Below are 20,327 nucleotides of genomic sequence, written 5' to 3'. Positions count from 1 at the left end.
GGCGGGCCTAGAGCCCCCGGCGACCAGGGACCTATCCCAAGGGGGCCTATCTCGGGCCCACGTCGTCCCGGATGCCCGCTGTAGCTGCTCCCCTACCCCACCCCACCCCTGCCTCCCTCTCACCCCTTGCCCCTTGCAGACCGTGGAAACCGGGTCGGGATCACTGTGCCAGGCCTTTCTAGTGACCGCGGCCAAAGGGAGGAGCCCAAAGTTCTTTCTCTGAGCTGATTGGTGTGGCTCCAAGTTCAGAGTCCCAGAGCCTCCTCCTGGCTGGAGTTGTGGAGAGGGCGGGGAGGCAGATAAAAGGCAAGACAGCGGGAGGTGGGAAGACACGAGTGTCAACCCTTCACCCAGCCTGAGAGCACCCGGGACCCTGAACCCACAGCGCACTTGCTCCCGCTCGACCTCCCTCCTGCTCCGCAGTTTTCGCCCACCCTTCGGATCCGAGCCACCGCCAGCCTAGGTGGGCGTCAGGATGAAGGCAGCCCGCTTCGTGATGCGCAGCGCCAGCTCGCTGAGCAGCGCCGGCCTAGTCCCCAGGGAGGTCGAGCTGTTCTCCCGCTACAGCCCGTCCCCGCTGTCCATGAAGCAGCTGCTGGACTTCGGTGAGAGGCGACGAATGCAGGGCCCAGGAGGGTGGCGCTGAGGCTGGGAAGACTGAGTTTCAGGACTAGGACAAGCTAGGTGTGTCTGGCTGAAGAACTCAGGAGCCCCAGAAAGGCTCTGCACCAGTTTCCCTAGTTCGGTTACTTTCTGACAGTTTGTGCCAGAAGTCAGTGTCACCTGTAACCATACTGAAAATCAACTTCCATTCTACTTTTCTTACTGTCTAGATCTTTGAGTTTATATATGCTTTTAGCCACCATTTTAATAATGGACTAGAAACTAACCCCCTTCTTCCCAATGTAGTACTTCCTAATAACATAAACTCACCTTAGATTGATAGATTTTTAACTAGTACCCCTCTCTCCACGCACACGGCGGATCTCTTAGAATGCCTAACAGTCATCATTGCTGTTTTGTCTTTATTGTTATACAAGTATTTGCATTACTACAAAAAAACAAAAAAAAACAAAAAGCAAAAAAACCGACGGTTACTCCCTTTCTGCAGAGGTTCAAGATGTCAATGTGGTACTGTTTATGATAGTCTGGAAACGCCAGTGACTCCTTCCACCCAGACCTTTTCAAGTTCATATTTATTAGAGGGTGTGTTGTTGACTTTGTGATGCAGGCTGGCGCTGGCCGTGGACTCACGGATAGGAATAGCTGGAGAGTAGTCTGATTTCTCCAGAGTGAATTTTTTTTTTTTTCAGAAAGAAAGTAAACAGTATTTTACCTATGTTGGTCACTCTTAAAAGGAGAAAAAGGGGCGGGGGGGGGAGGGAGAGTAGGACAGTAAGAAAAAGACATTAAAGACCTGTCCTTAAAGTGTCTATAAGCAATAACCTGACTGTGGTTAAGATACTGCTTTACAGCACCTTTTATATTTGCTATTTATTCTCAATTTTTTTTTCTCCAAAACTGAACATGTTTGACCCACTACAGGGTCAGAAAATGCCTGCGAAAGAACTTCCTTTTCTTTCCTGCGGCAAGAGTTGCCTGTGAGACTAGCCAATATCCTGAAGGAGATCGACATTCTCCCTGAGAGATTGGTGAATACCCCCTCGGTGCAGCTGGTGAAGAGCTGGTAAGGGACACACTGCTTTGGAAGTTCTCCGGCTTTCAATGTTACCTGAGTACGGCTTCTTACTCGACATTAACATCATACCTGGATAACAGGCAGTCTATCAGAAAGTAGTTTTAAAAGTTGTAGATAAGCTTGTATTACCTTAGGGCATTGTGATCATTAGGATTGCTATAAATCTACAAATAGATGTTTGCTAATATCCTAGAAAAAAAAATCATCCCCCTCCACTTACTGTATGAGTGTGGGGGGTGCTTGTGTTTTGGCGTTTCTTTTCCTTTTCCTCTTTCCTTGTTGTTATTTGGCTCTCCAAACCAAGTTTGTGTGTCATAGGCTTCCGGGAACTCCTGATAGAGCTTAGGATGACCTTGAAGTCCTCTCTACTTTTCTTCCTAGATGCTGAGATGATAAACAAGTGTTAGCATCCCCAACTTCCATTACAATATAATTTGGACCTATGGGATAATTTTGAAGAATAATCAACATGTGGATTTTTTTAAAAATTTTGTGCTTTACATAACAACAACAACAACAACAACAACAAAAACTGGAACCTGCAATTGCACAAACAATCCTTTGCCTAGAAATAGATGGAGATGTCTGCCCTTTAGAGAGGGTTGAAGTTTTGTTCCTTATTAACAACTAGCCAAGTGAGCCTTGGGATCAAATTCTGCCTTTGCATCTCCCTTAGCATCTTTTATTTTTTCTGCCTCAACTGCCCCACCTATTGTCTCAAGAGATGCTGCATATAATTAAAGGAAGTAATTGATTTCTTATCTGAACAAAGCAAGCACATGAGCAGCATCCAATCTGAGTTACTTTGATTTTGTCTTTAAACTCAGAGCCCCGATGCCTAGCAAGCAGATGTTCCGAGGACAGATCCATGCTATAGACTGTGGTAGATATAAAGAGCCCTACCCTAGCCCATTGGCTGTATAGCATATTATCCAGGGATGAAAGAAAAACTGTCTACCAATAGGATGATTCCAGTCTGAAATGTTACGTGCAGCCTGTTGTACCCATTGCTACTGCCAAGACCTCATCTCTTCTGCAGACGTATAGTCGGGGGACGGGGGAGTCAGAACTGCTTTCTTAAAGGTTGATTCTGAATGTTTTTAGTAAAAGAAATGAAAACGTACTCCAAAGCGGTCGGGAAAATAGAGGGTGGAAAAAAAATTGCAGCTTGAAAAATATCTTAGCCTATTATTTTCCAAACATGTTGAAGAAAAAGTTTTCGAATTTGACACACAGTAGTTCCCTTCCCCTTTGTGATCATGTCTAAAGATATTTTAATTGCGCGTGACACAAATTCCCAAACCTCTCCCTTTACAGGTATATCCAGAGCCTGATGGATTTGGTGGAGTTCCACGAGAAAAGCCCAGAAGACCAGAAAGCTCTATCAGAGTAAGCTTTCTTCTTAAAATACGTGCTTGCAAGTCTGGATCCTTGGGGATGCATCTCACAAATCTTTTTTAAGCTGACAGAGCCCCAGCCATTCACAGTGAATTGGTACCCCTTACAAATTTTTGACTTGTTTGTGGTTTTAGAAGTGGAGAAGTGTAGGCCTAGGATTGGTGGTAGGTGCGAACCAATGAAGAGGACTTGCAGTTTTTGCTCTCCAAGCAATGTGGTGTTTGCTTTAAATTCAGTCCAGAGATTATATTTGCAAGAGAGTTTGCCATAACACAATTTTAATGGACTTCTGGGTCATTTGTGATTACGTACTTTCTTTCCGTGTGACTACTTCTATCTAGATAAATAGGAATCATACACAAAGAAACAAAAAACCCTATGGTTTTATTTCCCACAATGGCACACTAGAATCATCTTTGATTTTAAATAGACTCTAACAAGTAGGCTTAATGAACATTTTTAACGAAGGCAGAAGTCATAGAGTAGTTTTATATGGGGCCTAGAAATACAAACCCTTCCAAGAAGCTGCCTCCTCTGCTATTGTAGAAGAATGTATAGTGGGAGTCTAAAAATTTCTCCCAGAATTTTACAATTGGCTGTGTTTAGGTTTAGTTTTCTCTGAACTAACTTAAGGAAGCAAGATGTGGGGACACTTCTTTAATGTCCACTAACCATTCATGTTCTGGCTTAGCTTTGTAGACACACTGGTCAAAGTTCGAAACAGACATCATAACGTGGTCCCAACGATGGCTCAAGGGATCCTGGAATATAAAGACACCTGCACAGTTGACCCCGTTACCAATCAAAATCTTCAGTATTTTTTGGACCGGTTTTATATGAACCGCATTTCTACTCGGATGCTCATGAACCAGCACAGTAAGTGGGCCTTTCCATGGTTGGTCCAGACATGGGTACTGAGCTTAAGCCACACTGAGGCTGGGCCCATGACTGGGAACTCACAGTGTTTGTGAGCCTTATAACATATTTTTGCTTTCATTTTTCAACAGTCCTCATATTCAGTGACTCAAAGACAGGAAACCCAAGCCACATTGGAAGTATCGACCCACAGTGTGATGTGGTGGCAGTAGTCCAAGGTAATTTCTAGACTTCTGAATTTCTCTTATTGAAAATGTATAATACATGGTTGGCAAATCTGTAATCTAGGTGATTCCATAAGTGAATTTCTGTTCACCGGGTTCTGTCTGTGCTTTATGAATTCTGCCATCAAGGTCCCTTGCTTTAGAATGTCAGGAGTATAAACACTCATTTATAGTATTATAAAAAATTCAAACATAAGCAGTCCATGTGCCAGATTCTTATATATTGTATTTGATCTAAAAGTACACGTATTCCTATTGCTACAACTTCAATAAAATATTATGTTTTAATAAAATATTAAAGAGACATCTTTCCTACACATAAGCCAATTCTCCAGTGAATAGAATTTTAGATTAAGTATAGTAAACACATTGGATATCACTTGACAACTATACTTGGGATACATTTATTTCATTGTTATGAACAAATTTCTATTCCAGATGCCTTTGAGTGTGCAAAGATGCTCTGCGATCAGTATTATCTAACGTCACCGGAATTAAAGCTCACACAAGTAAATGGTAAGCTAACAGCAGCAAGACACAGTAAACCTATTAAAACACAGTGCTACGGGTCTTTGTAAATACAAGGCGACCTTTGTGTTCCTTTTATTCTCCTGAGCTTACGTAGAATTTGTGTGCGTTCTGTTTTGGGTTTTAAGACAAACTTCTCCCTGTTTGCCTCAGCTGAAAAGCTTCAATTGTGTATACCACTTTCTTACTATGATTCTTCTGGACAGTGGTGTTCCCAGGCTCCAATATTTTAGATCAAGGAGAGACTATTTACAGTAGAAGGTGTAAGATAATCTCCAGACACAGTGACTGCAATCCTAGCCCTTGGAAAGTGGAGGAACGCAAGTCCTTCCTGTTAGTGCTTCAACCTCCAGGCCAGCTGAACATATCTGAGAATCTGTCCCCCAAATAAAATAGTGACAATTAGAATAGGAAGAAGACGGATATCTTCATATATGTTCAGAAAGCAGTTGTATATGGCAACAACCTATTCAAGATGTTATTCTTGGGACTAGAGAACAAAATACTTCATAAATGGCCCTATAACAAATGACAGATATTGCAGGACTCTGGTCATGTGAGATATAAACCCAAATCATTTATAGTCGCATAAGCAGAAATTACAACAGTACTCGTGAAAGGCTCCGGAGGAAGAGATAAGGGATTGCTTATGAGTAAGTATAAAAATTTAGTTGTATAAGATGAATAAGTCCTAGAGATTCGGTGCACAATACAGTTAACAGTATACTGCTATACACTGAAGAACTAAGCATGCTTGCACTCATGCTGAATGTTGTTACTACACATTCTTTAAAAAAGTACTGCAAACATATACTACTATTTGGAAATGAAAAACTTGAACTCTATGCTGTCCACTGAGAGGAGGGCTCCACACATAGAAGTTATTATATAATCAGTGCGAGGGATCATTTGTATCTTACTCTCTTCTCTTCCAGAAGAGAGCGGCTTCTCAGATCAAGGCATACTTAAATTGGAATGACTGTTCCTTTCCATTCTGAGTATTTTTTTTTCAAGTAATATAGACAGTGATATTTATTAGTGGTGGTATTAAAAGTTGTTTGAGTTAAATAGACTGACTCATAGACAGAGGGCATGGGAATGTAAGGGAACACTGAAATCAAAGCGGGAAGACGGATGATGATGAACCCAGAGGAAGCAGAATTGTGTAATGCTTGGGGATAAACTGCTTGAACCTTTGGACAAAACAAAGGTGGGATTGTGCCAGCCTTCTTCCTGTGTTTACTCAGCCAAACTTTCCCAAGGCCCAGGGCTGCAGAATACTTTGATTTTTTATTTTCAAACAGTTTCGTTAGGCTTACGTCTCTGTTTTCTTTATCCTGTGGGTGAAGCTTAAACACATTTAGCTTCAAAGATTTAATGTTCTGGTATTTTTTTTAAAAAAATCATGTCATTTAATATGTATTAAAATATGAAAAATAGAGCTACTGCTAATGTCATAGGCATACTTATTACCCCTGTCTTCAAGTGCATTAAGTTTTATTTCTGAAGTTGTATCCTTTAAACATGTTGAAAATAGATCCATTTGTGTAACTTGATTCATTCTCCAACCTCACACTTCAGCCAACTACATACATTTGCAGGAAATGCAAACTTTAATCTTGAATACTAAGGAGGGGCTGGAACCACGCTGGATACATAAGCCAGCTGTCTTTACTGTTTAAAAGGGAATGTTCTGAGTCACAATCTTCAGGTGAGGGAAAGTGGCAGCTATCCCCATCTTGTCTAGAACCAGAACATGAATCCAACAGACTTGGAGATTCGTTTCAGCAAAATAGTTGTTTCCCAAGGCTAATGAGCTAAATTTTTTTTTTCTAGGAAAATTTCCAGGCCAACCAATTCACATTGTATATGTGCCTTCGCACCTTCACCATATGCTCTTTGAACTATTCAAGGTATGAGATTTCCCAGCGATCGTGGGTTCAACTTTAAATTGTTTGCTGCTCAGAGCTTTATCGTCCCCCCCCCCCCATTAAATACATTCCCCGAAGAATACTTTTGTACAGCGAAGCTATGCAGCCAGTGTTTTAGAAGGTGCACAGTGATCATGGGAAAATAACAAGCTTGGAAATGCACAACATGGTTCATTATATCTCAGAATTGTGGAGTGGAGACTGTGTTTCCCATCATTTCTTTGGGTTTGTAGCAAAGCACTAGTCGTTTCTTCTCTAGAAGAGGTCACAGGGTTAGTGTCTCTGAGAATGAAGTCCTGCAGCTTCCATACTACAGACTCTTCCATGGCAGACTCCAAGGCAGAGGTCCTGTAGGCGGGGTGGCCGCATTCTGAATCTAGAACAGCCAGTCCCATCGCATGAATAGGATTCAAGTGTGGACTGCGTTAAAATGCAAACTCTAATGCAGGTCAGGAATGGAGTCCAGGTTTCTGAATTTCCAAGGACAGGATGGTTATCTACAGTGCACACTTTCCTAACCAGCCTACAGAACTCTGGCTCTCGGACAGTGTGTGTCACAACCATGCACAGGCCTTGGTGAGAGAGAGATGCACATGGGTAGTTAGGTTGTCTACACATGAGAGTCTGTACTTCTAGTGGTCTAAAGACGCAAAGGCCTCTGGTCTGAATAACTAAATACTAGTACAGTATCTTTGTACATATTCTAAGATCGTATTGACACTCTGAACTTAAGCTGGGAAATAAGAATTGCTCAAAGTTTGTGATGTTCTCCAAGATGATTTTATAGATTGACAGGAGGAAGGAAATCTTTTTAAAAGTAAAATCTGCCTGTAATACTGGTGTAAAGCTAGAATGTACTTTTTCCAACATATTCTAGTGTCTGGCAATGAATAATTGATTAGTCTCCAGATATCTGATCTATTTTATTTCACTTCAGTTAATATCTGGAATCATACATGGACACCAAACTATAGTCAGAAAGGGAAATAGGACCATGAAATGAGGCTTCACCCACAGGGCATTTCCTCTGTAAACTCAAGACAAGTTTGAGTTTACTTAGTGCTGAGGAACACATGATTTTTTTTTCATCGATTTAGTTTTATTTTAATTGGATGTTCTAACTCACAGAGTTACTCTCCCATCACTGGTGGAAGTTAAGATGATATTCAAATGCAAATAGAAATTTAATTTAGAATTGTTGACTGTCTTTTTAAATAGTAGCAGCCTTTTTTTTTCCCCAACAAATTTTATAAAAGCCAATAGATTGGTTCAATGATTCACTGTTCATTCCTTATGTAATAGTCTTTGGTGTTTGGATATAAAATGTAATGGAAAGACAGAAAAATAGGGCACTAGGAAATGGACTATAAAAACCAATTTCTACATTTAAATTAAGCTTACAAATAAGAACTTGACAGCTAGCAGAATTGTTTTTCCATTAGACATTACTCCCAGGAGCTATGTTACATGGTAAATGAAGATTTTGAATTATGCATTCCACATGACACATTCATAAATGGCTATATTTACAGAGATGTTTTATCACTCACTTAAGAAATAGGAACTTTGAATTACCCTCTGCTGCTTTTAATTTAAACATAAAACCGGTTATTTATTGGCCTTACCCCCCCCCCCATTGGATTCCTTTTGGTTTTATTGTCTTTAGAATGCCATGAGGGCCACAGTCGAGCATCAAGAAAAGTGCCCTTCCCTGACACCAGTCGAGGCCACTGTAGTCTTGGGAAAAGAGGACCTTACAATCAAGGTAACTGCTCTCTGCTTTTCTTTGAGTTTCTATCTAGAGGGAACTAAAAGGGGTCGATAATAACATGGGGCTCCACGTGGGGTAACACTCGAGGCCATGTGTGACTTTGAAGAGAGGAAAGGCCTTTTTCTGTAGACAGGTGCCCATTGCTGTGGAAGCATAGCTCTGATTTATTTGTTTGGCTGTTTCAGATTTCTGACCGAGGAGGCGGTGTCCCTCTGAGGATTACCGACCGCCTCTTCAGTTACACATACTCCACCGCTCCAACGCCTGTGATGGACAATTCTCGGAATGCCCCATTGGTAAGGCCAGTGATACAGCTGAAGTTATCTTCAAGCCACCTAGTTCGAAATGTAGGGTGAGATTCATAAGGAATTATTTAAGGAAGACAATCGATTGAGCTAAATAGGAACTCAGGCATATGAGAAATAGGACCAAGCTAGCTAACATTAGAGTGACAATCCTAAGAGCTGGTTGGGAGAAAGAGGTTGTCATACATGACCATCCGTGAGCATGTGTGGTATTCCAGTGATAGTGTTTGCTTTCTCACTAACCTTTGACTTTCTACCTCCAGGCTGGCTTTGGTTACGGCTTGCCAATTTCTCGTCTCTACGCCAAGTATTTTCAAGGAGATCTGAATCTCTATTCCATGTCAGGCTATGGGACAGATGCCATTATCTATTTAAAGGTATGTGTGGAACTTAGCCAGAAGCCATCTCCTCAAAGCCATAAATTTTGTGTACACCTCTGTGTTTAACTCTTCAATCTGAGTTAGTCTACGGAATAGCCAGCTATTAAAGCTGCTGTTTGGATGTGTGCACACCGTGCTTATATACCGCTTATCTAAGAGAAAGCTAAGGTGTGCTAAGGAAAGCTGACCCAGACACAGATACCCCAGAGTGACAGCACCCTGGTGTGACTCTTTTTCAGACAACTTCTCTTTGACATCTGTGAGGGGTAGCTACAGTTCTCTATTAGTCAGCCTTGTGGGTAATACATGTCCAGACTAAAACAATCAAAATCAAGACCTTTGTAACCTTAAACTGACCCTATTTAAAACCCAGGGGAAGGATGGCTCACAAGCTGACAGTGGGGTGCCAGGCATTTCCTGTTTAACATTTAAAGCTGAGTACTTATTTTCCTGGCTCAGACAAAGCCTAAATTTGTTTACTAGGATCACTTTCCCAACTCTGTTCGTCCGTTGCCAACTATTTCAACAGAAACTTTATTTATAGCTAAGAACTGCAACATCAGTTACTGCTTGGGCTTCCATTTTGTTGGCTGGAACTAGATCCTTCCTCAGGTACCCTTGACTGTCCGAAATACTTACTCCACTCATTCATTTCTGAAATGGGCAAAAGTGTTCAAACTGCAGGGAAAGAGGTCTGTAGTCAATGAATAGTATCTGAGGTCTCTTATCACAGAAACATAGGTTTCTTTCTGGGAAAAAAAAAAAATGCCTTCCTTTTCAACTCCATGACATCAAAGGTCTTCAATGGTCATGTGTAAATATTGAGCACAAAATCGGTGCCCAAATTTACAATCCCACACCTACAAAGTAAGCTTCTATCGAACAAAGATAATAGTTTTTAGTCATGTTTTGTGGAGTATCTAGAACACCATGGCTTTGGCATATTTTTATCACAAAGTCAATCAAAGTACTTGGCTATTACATCATATCTCTGAATGTATTTTGAATAATGCAGTACAAGCCGTGTGTCACTTCTTTAATTTTTTATTTACTCTACTCTTCTGTTAGGCTTTATCTTCTGAGTCTGTAGAGAAACTCCCCGTCTTTAACAAGTCAGCCTTCAAACATTATCAGATGAGTTCTGAAGCTGATGACTGGTGTATCCCAAGCAAGGAACCAAAGAACCTGGCGAAGGAGACGCTGGCAGTGTAAAGAGGAATACACCTGGCACTTTATGGGATCAAAGTGGGTCTATGGCAGTGCTGCTTCCTGGATGTGTGTGGACCCTTGTTTTCGCAAAACAAAGCAAAACAAAACCAAGCAAGCAAAAAGCAAACGCTAGAATGGACTGGAGCTTGGTTGGGTGACCCGGCAGAAGTCAGGGCAGGGCTCCAGCAGGCAACAGGTGCCCTGCATCTCATTTGGCAATGCAGAATGACTCATGACTATTCCAAATACTGAAAAGAAGTCTGCCTCTGAGTCCTCCTTTCCCAACAAGTACAGAGTTTGAGGCTTGCAGTTTCAACAGCTGGATGTCTTAGGGTTCTTGCTGCCATCCAAATATCTTGGTGTTTAGTGAACATCAATTATCTGTGTTTTTCTGCTGTGCAAAGATTGGGGACTTGGCAGAAATGTGTATAGATGTACATTTTACAGGTATTGGTGTGCTCTACAAAGAACAGGATGGAAGGAATCAAAGCACTTTACTGAGCTTGCTGCTAGGCATTACGGCCTATGTGCAAACTCTGAAGAAACGCTTCTCTGTCAAGACAGCTCCATTATCGTACAGTTTTTTCTGTTTGGCCTACACTTAAAATACCGGTTCCTTTTGGCTGGTGCCTAGTTTTGGGTGAAATGTTCAATATGCACTGACCTCAGGAAGTTCGGATTGAAAGGGAGATAAATTGCCAAAGTGGTCCAAGGTTTGTGTACGTGGAGAAATACATATTAGAGAAAGAAATCATGTACTCAGAACTTTGCTGAGAAAAAATGGCTGTTCTCTAACTGGAAGTAGTGAAAAATCCAATAGCATCTACTTTCTACTCTTAAAAAAGACGCACATTTTCTATTTTAATCGTCTTCTCCACACTCACCTATATGTTCAAAATTTTCTAGTTGCCAAGTGGCTTCAGAGTATTAAAATTTAAATCTTTCTTGGGGGATCTTTGAGAGTAGTCTGGAAGTAAAATGCTCTCCCATCATGATGATATCATTTGCAAAGCATGGGGACATGGAGACCTAGTGATGTGGATGGTTGGGTGGTTTAATGTGTGATTTTCAGCCAGAGGTCATGCATGTAGATTACCTTAAGAAAGGTAATCCATGGCAGAAAGTAGATCACCTTATAGAAAGAAAGAATTGAGGAACAAGGGCAGGACTGGAGAGAAGGAAGGAAGCAGAAGGCAGGCATCTTCCTGTTTTCCCACAAGCTAACCCAAGGAATCCTCTGTGCTTTTCCTGGGTAGAGAAGAGAATGAATTGGTGTTTTTGAAAGCACATGGCTTCTTCGATGGGCCTCACTCTTACAAGAGAAGGTGAAATAACAAATTATTTTGTGTCAAATTAATGTCAAAACTTTTTTTCTGCATTGTAATATTATCAGTCTTGTGGGTCAGTTGAGTTTGAAATTTGTATTTAACTTCATGGCGACCTAGAGCTGAGGTGTCTCTGGTTGTGGCAGGGAGCCACAGCTATTTGTTTTGCATTTCAGATGTTATGCTCAAAAATTGTTTTGCATTTCAAATGTTATGCTTAAAAATCGTGGACAGTGACTTTGGTGGCAGGACTTTGACTCCTGCATTAGTTGATCACACAAAACTGTCATCGTCTGGGTTATCTCTTGTAGTGTTGTTTTGTTATTGATGTTTTCACTGAAGTTTCAGCTACACGTTTGTATACATGAATACTTGTGTTTACCAAAGATCTAAGGCATTTGGTTAGTTAGCCCAAATACCATAAGCTATGTGTAAAGTAATAAGCTAAAGTAATAGAGAAAAGCTTTAAGATCTCAAGAGCATCAACTGAGTAAATTAAATCAAAATAGTCTTCCCTATTATTTATGAACCCATGGGAGACTTTAAACTCTAGTAGATGAATGCTAAATGCCCAGACCCACTTAACTTATTAATGTGTGAATTACATTTATGTTTTTAGTTTATATGCAGAGAACTGTGATAATTTTTTAATAAATATTTTTATTATAATAATCATGTGGTCTTATAAAATTCTTTTATTGAATAATCTCAACGTATAGTGAACAATCTCAACTAAAGGCATTTACTTTTTTCTTTAGCTGTAACTCATCTATACATTTGGCATAGGCTATGCAAAGTATTAAAAGCAAATTTAAAATCCCAAGTTGAAAACAAAAAGTGTTTTAGAGTAGTTCGGGAATCATGATCGTCTTTTTCTTGTTTGTACATGCTCCATGAACACACAGAACTAAAACATGTTTACCTACAAGTATTTATTCAGTAACTGTTTGTCAGTGCATGTTTCCTAGAATTCTCATGTTCCCTTTTTTATTAACTATTTTATTTATTTACATTCCAAATGTTATGCCCGCTTCCTGGTCACCCCTCCTTGAGTTCTTCAGCCCATTGCCCCTTTCCTTTGCTTCTGACAGGGTGCTTCCCCACCCACCCCCACCTCACCCCACTAGCATCCCCCTTCACTGGGGTATTAAGTTTCTACAGGATTAAGAGCATCCTTTCCCACGGACGCCAGACAAGGCAGTCCTCTGCTACATATGTAGAGGTGGCTACGGACCAGTTTATGTATGCTCTTCGGTTTATGGTTGAGTCTCTGGTAGCTCTAAGGGGTCCAGTAAGTTGATACTGTTGTTCTTCCTGTGGGATTTCAATCTCCTGAAGCTTCTTCAGTCCTTCCCCTAACTTTTCCATAGGAGTCACTGATATCAGTCCAATGGTTGGCTTTAAGTATCTGCATCTGTCTCAGTCAGCTGCTGGTAGAGCCTCTCAGAGGACAGACATGATAGGCTCCTGTCTGCAAACACAACATGGCAACAGTAATAGTGTCAGGCTTTGGTGCCTGTACATGGAATGGATCCCAAGTTGGGTGGTCACTGGATGGCCTTTTCTTCAGTCTCTGCTTCATTTTTGTCCCTTCATTTTTATGTTCCCTTTTCTAATCTCGCTTAATGTGGTATTTGCATACACACTGTGGAATTGAATAGTGATAATCTAGATAATTTAAATTCCAAAATAACATTGGCTTGAGAACCTGCATGATAATAACTAAGAGGTAACATAGGAATTACTAAATTATGGCCAACAGGACAGCTTGGTGGGTAAAGGTAATTTTTACCAAATCTGAGATCTGAGTTCAGTCTCCATAGCCCTCATATTAGAAGAAAAGAACAGTATGCACACTGCTACATGTGAACACACAACGCATAAACACATAAGCACATGTGCGTGCCCAACACACACACACAAAAAAGAATAAAAAGGTAAGAATATGAAGAAGAAATTACTAAGTTGAATCATGCATGGCTATTGTCGTCTTTGTTATTTGATGCCCTCTTTTGCTAACACAGTTCTTCTCTGCCTTTAGATGATCAACTTTGCTCCAATCATAGAGTTTTTACCCAGTGTGTTAGTGACTTTTCCTATCACTGTGATAAAAGCACAGTGATTGAGACAATATGGATGGAAGTGTTTATTTGGAGCTTATATTTCCTGGAAGATAGGTGACTGCCACTATCATGGTAGGGAGCATGACAGCAGGCAGACATTCATGGCCCTGGAACCGTAGTTGGGAGCTCACATTCCAAATCACAAACAGAAAATAAGCTCTACTTGGAATGACCATTAGCTTTTGAAGCCCAGCCGCACAGCACATCTTCTCCAACAAGACGTTGTCTTCTAAACCTTCCTGCATAGTACATCCAACTGTAGATGAAGTATTTACCATGAAAACCAATGTGGGCCTCTTCTCATCCAAACCACCATATTCCACTCTCTGACGCCATAGGCTTGTGTCCATGGAATGTAAAATAGATTTGGTCTAACCTCAAAAGTCTCCACAGTCTTTCAGATTCTCAACACAGAAGCGTTCAGAGTCTCTTCTGAGACTCAAGGCGGTCTCTTAATTTCCACCTCTTGTAAAATCAAGCACCAAATCACACTTGTACAATATACAACAGCACTGAATACATATTAGCATTCCAAAACAGGAAAAGATTTAACATAGTGAGGAAATACCAAACCAAAGCAAACCCAAACCCAGCAGGGCAAATTCTAAATCCTTGAAGCTCCATGTCCATTGTCAACCGGCTTAGATGACTTCACCCACTGATTCCAGCCACTTCTCTCTCTCTCTCTCTCTCTCTCTCTCTCTCTCGGGCTGGATCTTGTTGAGCTTTGGTCTGTTGCTATATATTGTAATGTTAAATTCTATACCCACAGGTATTTGTTGTACAAACCTTGTTCTTTGATTGAAAACTTGATTAAATAAAAATGGCGACAGCCAATTACTGGAGGGATTAAAGGTAGCTGGGTTTGGAGTGACCTGGTTGGGTGGGATGAATGAGGAGGAAGAAGGGGAGAGGAGGAAGCTGCCATGCATGTCAAGGAACCATGAGCACATGGCCAAGAGAATTAGCAACTATGTGGGGGTCCACCGCTGGGGAGGAAGCCAGGCCAGCAGATAGAAGTGTAGATTAGGAGTTAACCCCCAGTTAATGCTAAACAAAATAGCCATATTCTGAGTTTCATTTATTTGCAAGGTAGTTGGAGATATGTTGAAACTGGTTGTACTACAGGTCCTGTTTCCTGCCTCTTGACTCTGACATCTCCAACATATTGAAGGCCCCAACAAAATCTAAGGATCATTTCCAGAGCTTCATACAAAGGCCTCTCAGCACGTCCGTGCCACATGCCTGACATTAGTGAGTCTCCATAACTGCTGCAGGAGAGTCTACATTCTCCTCACTCGCCGATCTTCCACCACACTGAAGCCAGAACCACGGGACCTACACACAACCAGACCTGCCTACTCCTCAGATTACGTTTCTGCAGCTTGCCTTTGTTGTTTCTTAGACATGTAAACTTCCTGAGGCCTTTTCCTTTCCTAAGTTGGAATCTCGGTGCCATGAAGACCTCCTCCTTTAATCCCAGTGTGGACTGGCCATCTTCTTAATCTCCTTGTCTGTTTCACAACAAGCCTTGGCTCCAACAGTAAACTCTGTCTTCAAGCTGCACCCCCTGCATTTCTTTGTGTCTCACTCATTCCTTTCTCATTACACACCCACACAACAGTGGCGACTAATCACCTCAGAGCAGTCATTATTAGGCTGCCTTGAAACTGCTTCTACCATATAAATTACCATTACTTTTAAACTTGGTGTCAGAGAAATTCTAAGGATAAAGAGATGTAGAGATCAGCCAAACCCTTTGCCAAAGTACCACAAGAACAGGTCTTTAGCCCACTTGTTCAAGAAACACTTTATCCATTGTCTTACCCCTCCATCCCAAAATGTTATCTTTTTTTTTAACTCAAGTCAATGTGTGCCTCTACATAAGATACTATTTTGTTTAAACAACAAAGGAGCCATACATTTGTATAATCTATCTCTAGACCATTTCTCCCACATTTCAAACTTGGTTATACATGGTAAGATTATTTGACTCAGCTACTGTTTCTTACCCAAACAGAGATCATTGAAGCCAGAATCAGGTCATGAACTTTGACAATTGCTTTGATCTCTTACTTCACTTTGAAAGGCCCAGTTTCATTTGGCCATGTACCCACACTAAAAAGTATGTGGTGGTATCATCTGTACACTTTGATCTGGCCTGTGGGCAGAAGAGGGGAGGGACTTCTATTCTTCCTGTGTAAGAAAGTCAAGGAACTTCCACCACAAACACTGAAAGTGGAAACATTCTGACCCTCATCAACTTTCTGGTCTCGAAGTTCTCCTTCATCCCACACAGTTCGATTTTATCATTACATCCTGAAATTTGGGCACTCGATGAATAGTTATTCAACAAATGCTAAAATAAATGAATATATTTTCATCTGCTGTTTCTGGAGCCAGTCCTTGCTTATTAGAACAGATTGGAATTCTATGACAAATAACAGTACATGCATTGCATAGGATTTGTACTTATAGTCAAGAACTCTGCAGTGTTTCAGAGACTCCAGAACCTGCTTCCAAACTCATTAGTTAATTTACAGCTGTCTCTTCTTTGATGTTACCTCCATTGATCACCATTAGCCTTTGAAAATTACCATGTATTCCACAAGAAATTCAAAGTTATAGACAATGATTTTGGAGGCAATTTCTTGAGCATGGGTCCTGGTTGTTTCAGATTTTATGAGTATTCTTTCTTGATCACTTGAGCTCAGATAAAAACCTATTTTTTTCTCCAAATATCATAGCCCCTGTTGGAAGTGAGACTTTTTAGTTCTTCTCCATGGGTAAACTAACATTGAAATAGAAATATCAACAACCTTGATAATATGTTGAATCTATTAAGTGTTGTGAAAATGATATAAGCCCATGTAATGACAAATCCATTACAAAGCATAGAGTTTTTCAACAAAATATAAGACATGATTTTATTCTACTACTTTGATTTACTACAGTGGTGGTAACATAGAAGTGGTGTCAAATAATGTGGTACAGCTAGAAATTATTTAGTAGGATATTGCCTTTCATAAATGTAAATGACTGCTTTAATACCTAAACTAGCTTGTTGAGTGCAAATCCAAAGATTTGATTTGTTTCACAAAGCTATACGTTTCTAGTAATTTCTGGCCACTAAACATAGCTTGACATTTGGTAGAATTGCACTCCATTTTGTCTTTTCCTTTTAATTTATTTCCAAAAATAATAACTTGGGTTAAATAATAATTTGGGTTAAAACTTAAGAGGGTTTGCAAATTTAAAACTTTTAGAATCCATATTCCCTATTACAGATAAACTTTATTACTCTCTCACACAACTTTCAAGTTAATTTCTTTAAATCAGCCTTCTCATGGTATCACTATGAGCAAAATTTCCTCATGTCTAAGAAGTTGGCATCTATACAATGTTTGTGGTTTTCTACAATCCAGCATAACAAATCAGTCTTGCAATGTTTATGTGTTCAATATACTGTCTTCTGAGCATATACATTTTTTATTCATAAACAACTTTCTTCTCTTTTGCCCTAATACTATTAAAATTCTTAGACCCTTCTTAAATTCCAACCCCACTGACTGGACATCTCAGCCTCCTCTAAACTCTCAAATGGTCCGGACCACATAACTCCTAATGTTGTTGTTTAAAGGCAAACATACAATAAAAAGCTAGCTGGAGTCATTGTCTACACTATTAATCGAGGTAGTCTTATATCTGAATACAAAAGTATCGATAAGCTGGGAAGCCAGATTACTTTGGTGATCACCTGTCTCTACTTTTTGCAATTACAAGTGGACCTCCAATCCTGCTCTACATTTATGTGGGATCTGGGGATCCAAACTCTAGTCTTCATGCTTATACAGCAAATGCTTCAACAACCCAGCAATCTTCCTAGGTCTCTATTGCATAGAGAGGCTCTTGCATGAGACATTATGCATATGTAGGGGACCAGAGAACAATGTTTGAGAACTTGCTCTTTTCTTTTACCTTGGGTTCCAGGCATCTAACTTAGATCTTCAGGGTTGTATTGGCTGTGCTCTTAGCCTAAGGACCATCGTGTTAGCCCTTATCTTAATATTGTGAATGACTATAGGTTTTATGAATCTTAGAAATAATATGTATTGACTTTCCTGTGGGTTCTAGCTATCATAAACACACACACACACACACACACACACACACACACACACACACACACACACACACACACCCCAAACTCAAGCAGTTGAATATACAATCAACACTCACTCTTTGTTCTCAAGGGCCTTAAAGTCCTATTGAAAACTTGAAAGGTCAAAAACTGAGCTTATGAAATGTTAAATAGTTTTATCAGTAGTTTAAATCAATAATCCAGGAGATGCAATAATCTCTGACATACACATGAAATATATTAATATTGACAAATGTGAAAATCTCCAGAATGAAAGTGATTTCAGGCTAGTATGTCTCATAGATAGAGGGCATTTCTGTGGGGAGGTGGAAGGACCATTGAAGAAAGTATTGGAGAGTGTTGCAAAGGAGTGTGGATACTCATACAGAGATACTTTGAAAGTCTGGATATGGTTCCCAAGGTGCCAACAAGACAGTCACTAAGACAGCAAAGTAACAAAAAAAAAAAAAAATGGAACTATAAACTAAAATCTCAACATTATATATTTTATAGTCAATTTTCAAAATATAATGCAGTGATCATTAAAATATACTAACACTGAGACTTAACTGAATATTTAAGAAATCTTGCATGTGTTGAATGGTGACTGTAAACAATAGATCTCACCCACATGTCATAACTGTGAATCTTGTAGACTCTTGCACCAGCTGCCTAGATTTCCTCCCAGCTCTGATGCCTCGGTTTTCTGTGAAGCTGAATTGCTGTTGGAATCTCTTCCTTATAGAATATCTGTGAAAATGAAAGAGGTTAAAACATATAAAACATGCTACTGGTGTTTGACACAGGCAACACTTTATATAGATAGCATGCATTTATCAAATATGATGGTTAATTAATATTGTACCATGTGGTAAATCCCTACAGTAATAAATATAGCCTCTCAGATTTGAAGTCATGCAATGTTAGCTTGGCATGCGTCAGGGACAGAATCAGATCTGCTCTATTGTAACCCATTGCTTGATTGTGACCCTTGAACTATATCTCTAGCTGGAAGTATGGTCTGTGATCCAGCAGTGCTGGAAAGATGGGAATCTGACCTAGACTTTGGCCTATTTCAAAATCTATCCAATCAAGAGCTGAGTTATTGGTGGTGCCATGTATTATCCAATGTGACCTGTCAACATCCTTAGGAATGTGAGGCTGCACTTCCATGACTGCAGAGAAGCCAGCTAGCTTACTGCACATTCTAAATGCACATACAAAAGCCTACCATAGCATCATGCCCACAGTACACACTCAATGACTCTTTGCTGATTGGATAAAAACAGGCTCAATCCATTAGATTAACAATTAGGCCTCACTTGTTCTCTGGGAAGCCTTTTCTCATAAATATAATATTTCACCTTTGAAATCAGGCCTCCAAATGATAACAAATACATGCTTTTTTAAAAGCCTTTGAGAACAGTACTTTGGTTTGTTTGAAAGCAGAGATCATTGTTTTAACTTATATTCTTATACTATTTCATGGTGGTTAATTGTCTATAACTTGCAATCTCTGCAGTCAGATTTTATTGCAATTTTTACATAGTCCAAATAGTTCCAGTTAGAATCTCCTTTTATTATGGATTAATTTGAACAAGTTTACTATAGGGATTAAATTAGCTATTGAATTTGTAGAAACAACCCCTTAATTTGAAAAAAACAACATTGATTTGGATGTCGCAACTGCATTTTTCAGTGGCCATAAACGTCTATCTCATGCATTAGACTAAAAATTAGTTCTACTAGATTTTGTTTTATCTCTGAGATCTTTTTAGGTTAAGCAAGTATCCAAAGCAGTCAAAAATAAGTAGCCCAAAAAGATCTATTGAACTTGTAAGTCTGAACACTTCATATTAATTAATTCATTTATCATCACAAGACTTTATTATATTAACTCCCCTATATAAATTGATTTCTTTTAACCTTACAGTAACTATAGTATTCCCCTTTCAATGGTACAGAGAGGAAAGCTACAGAGTTGTTGAGTAAGGTGAAGCTAACACTGGGAGCAAAGCCTGAACTCTGTACAAATAGTCCCCTAAGGTAAATACCTGAGATACCACCAAATTAGAGTGATGTCTAAGGTCGGCCCAACAATGACCTACAGAGGAGAACACTGGAACATCTTGATCATCACGAAGCTGATACCGTGAGCTACAAGTCTCTAGAGTACTTCAGATATCTCAGGAAAGCACGGCCTATGTGCTGAGCCAACACAACTTTGGGATTCTTAGAAGAGCCCTCACTTCTTCAGAATGGCACTTAGCCATTCTTCAGTCCCCAGGACTATATCCAACAAGCAATTACCAAGGACTTCTTTGGCCCACTTTGTACCAGGCACTGAGGAGAACACAACAAAGTGCAAAGATACTCATGCCATGAGATCTTATCACCTACTTTTGAACATAGAAGTC

At 40.0% G+C, this 20,327-nt stretch overlaps 1 protein-coding gene across 1 annotated transcript; it reads left to right on the top strand.

Annotated features, from left to right (window-relative positions):
- Positions 1-314: 314 nt before the first annotated feature.
- PDK4 (pyruvate dehydrogenase kinase 4) lies at positions 315-12,321 on the top strand. The gene is made up of 11 exons (XM_080936266.1): positions 315-605; positions 1,546-1,687; positions 3,017-3,088; positions 3,789-3,973; positions 4,105-4,191; positions 4,636-4,713; positions 6,562-6,638; positions 8,323-8,421; positions 8,613-8,723; positions 8,996-9,109; positions 10,181-12,321. The coding sequence occupies exons 1-11, from the start codon at positions 476-478 to the stop codon at positions 10,322-10,324; spliced, it is 1,239 nt and encodes a 412-aa protein (XP_080792392.1). The 5' UTR covers positions 315-475; the 3' UTR covers positions 10,325-12,321.
- Positions 12,322-20,327: the final 8,006 nt, after the last annotated feature.

Source organism: Micromys minutus (assembly GCF_963924665.1).
Source record: "Micromys minutus genome assembly, chromosome: 23".
NCBI lineage: Eukaryota > Metazoa > Chordata > Mammalia > Rodentia > Muridae > Micromys > Micromys minutus.
This window is presented reverse-complemented; position numbering and strand designations above follow the sequence as displayed.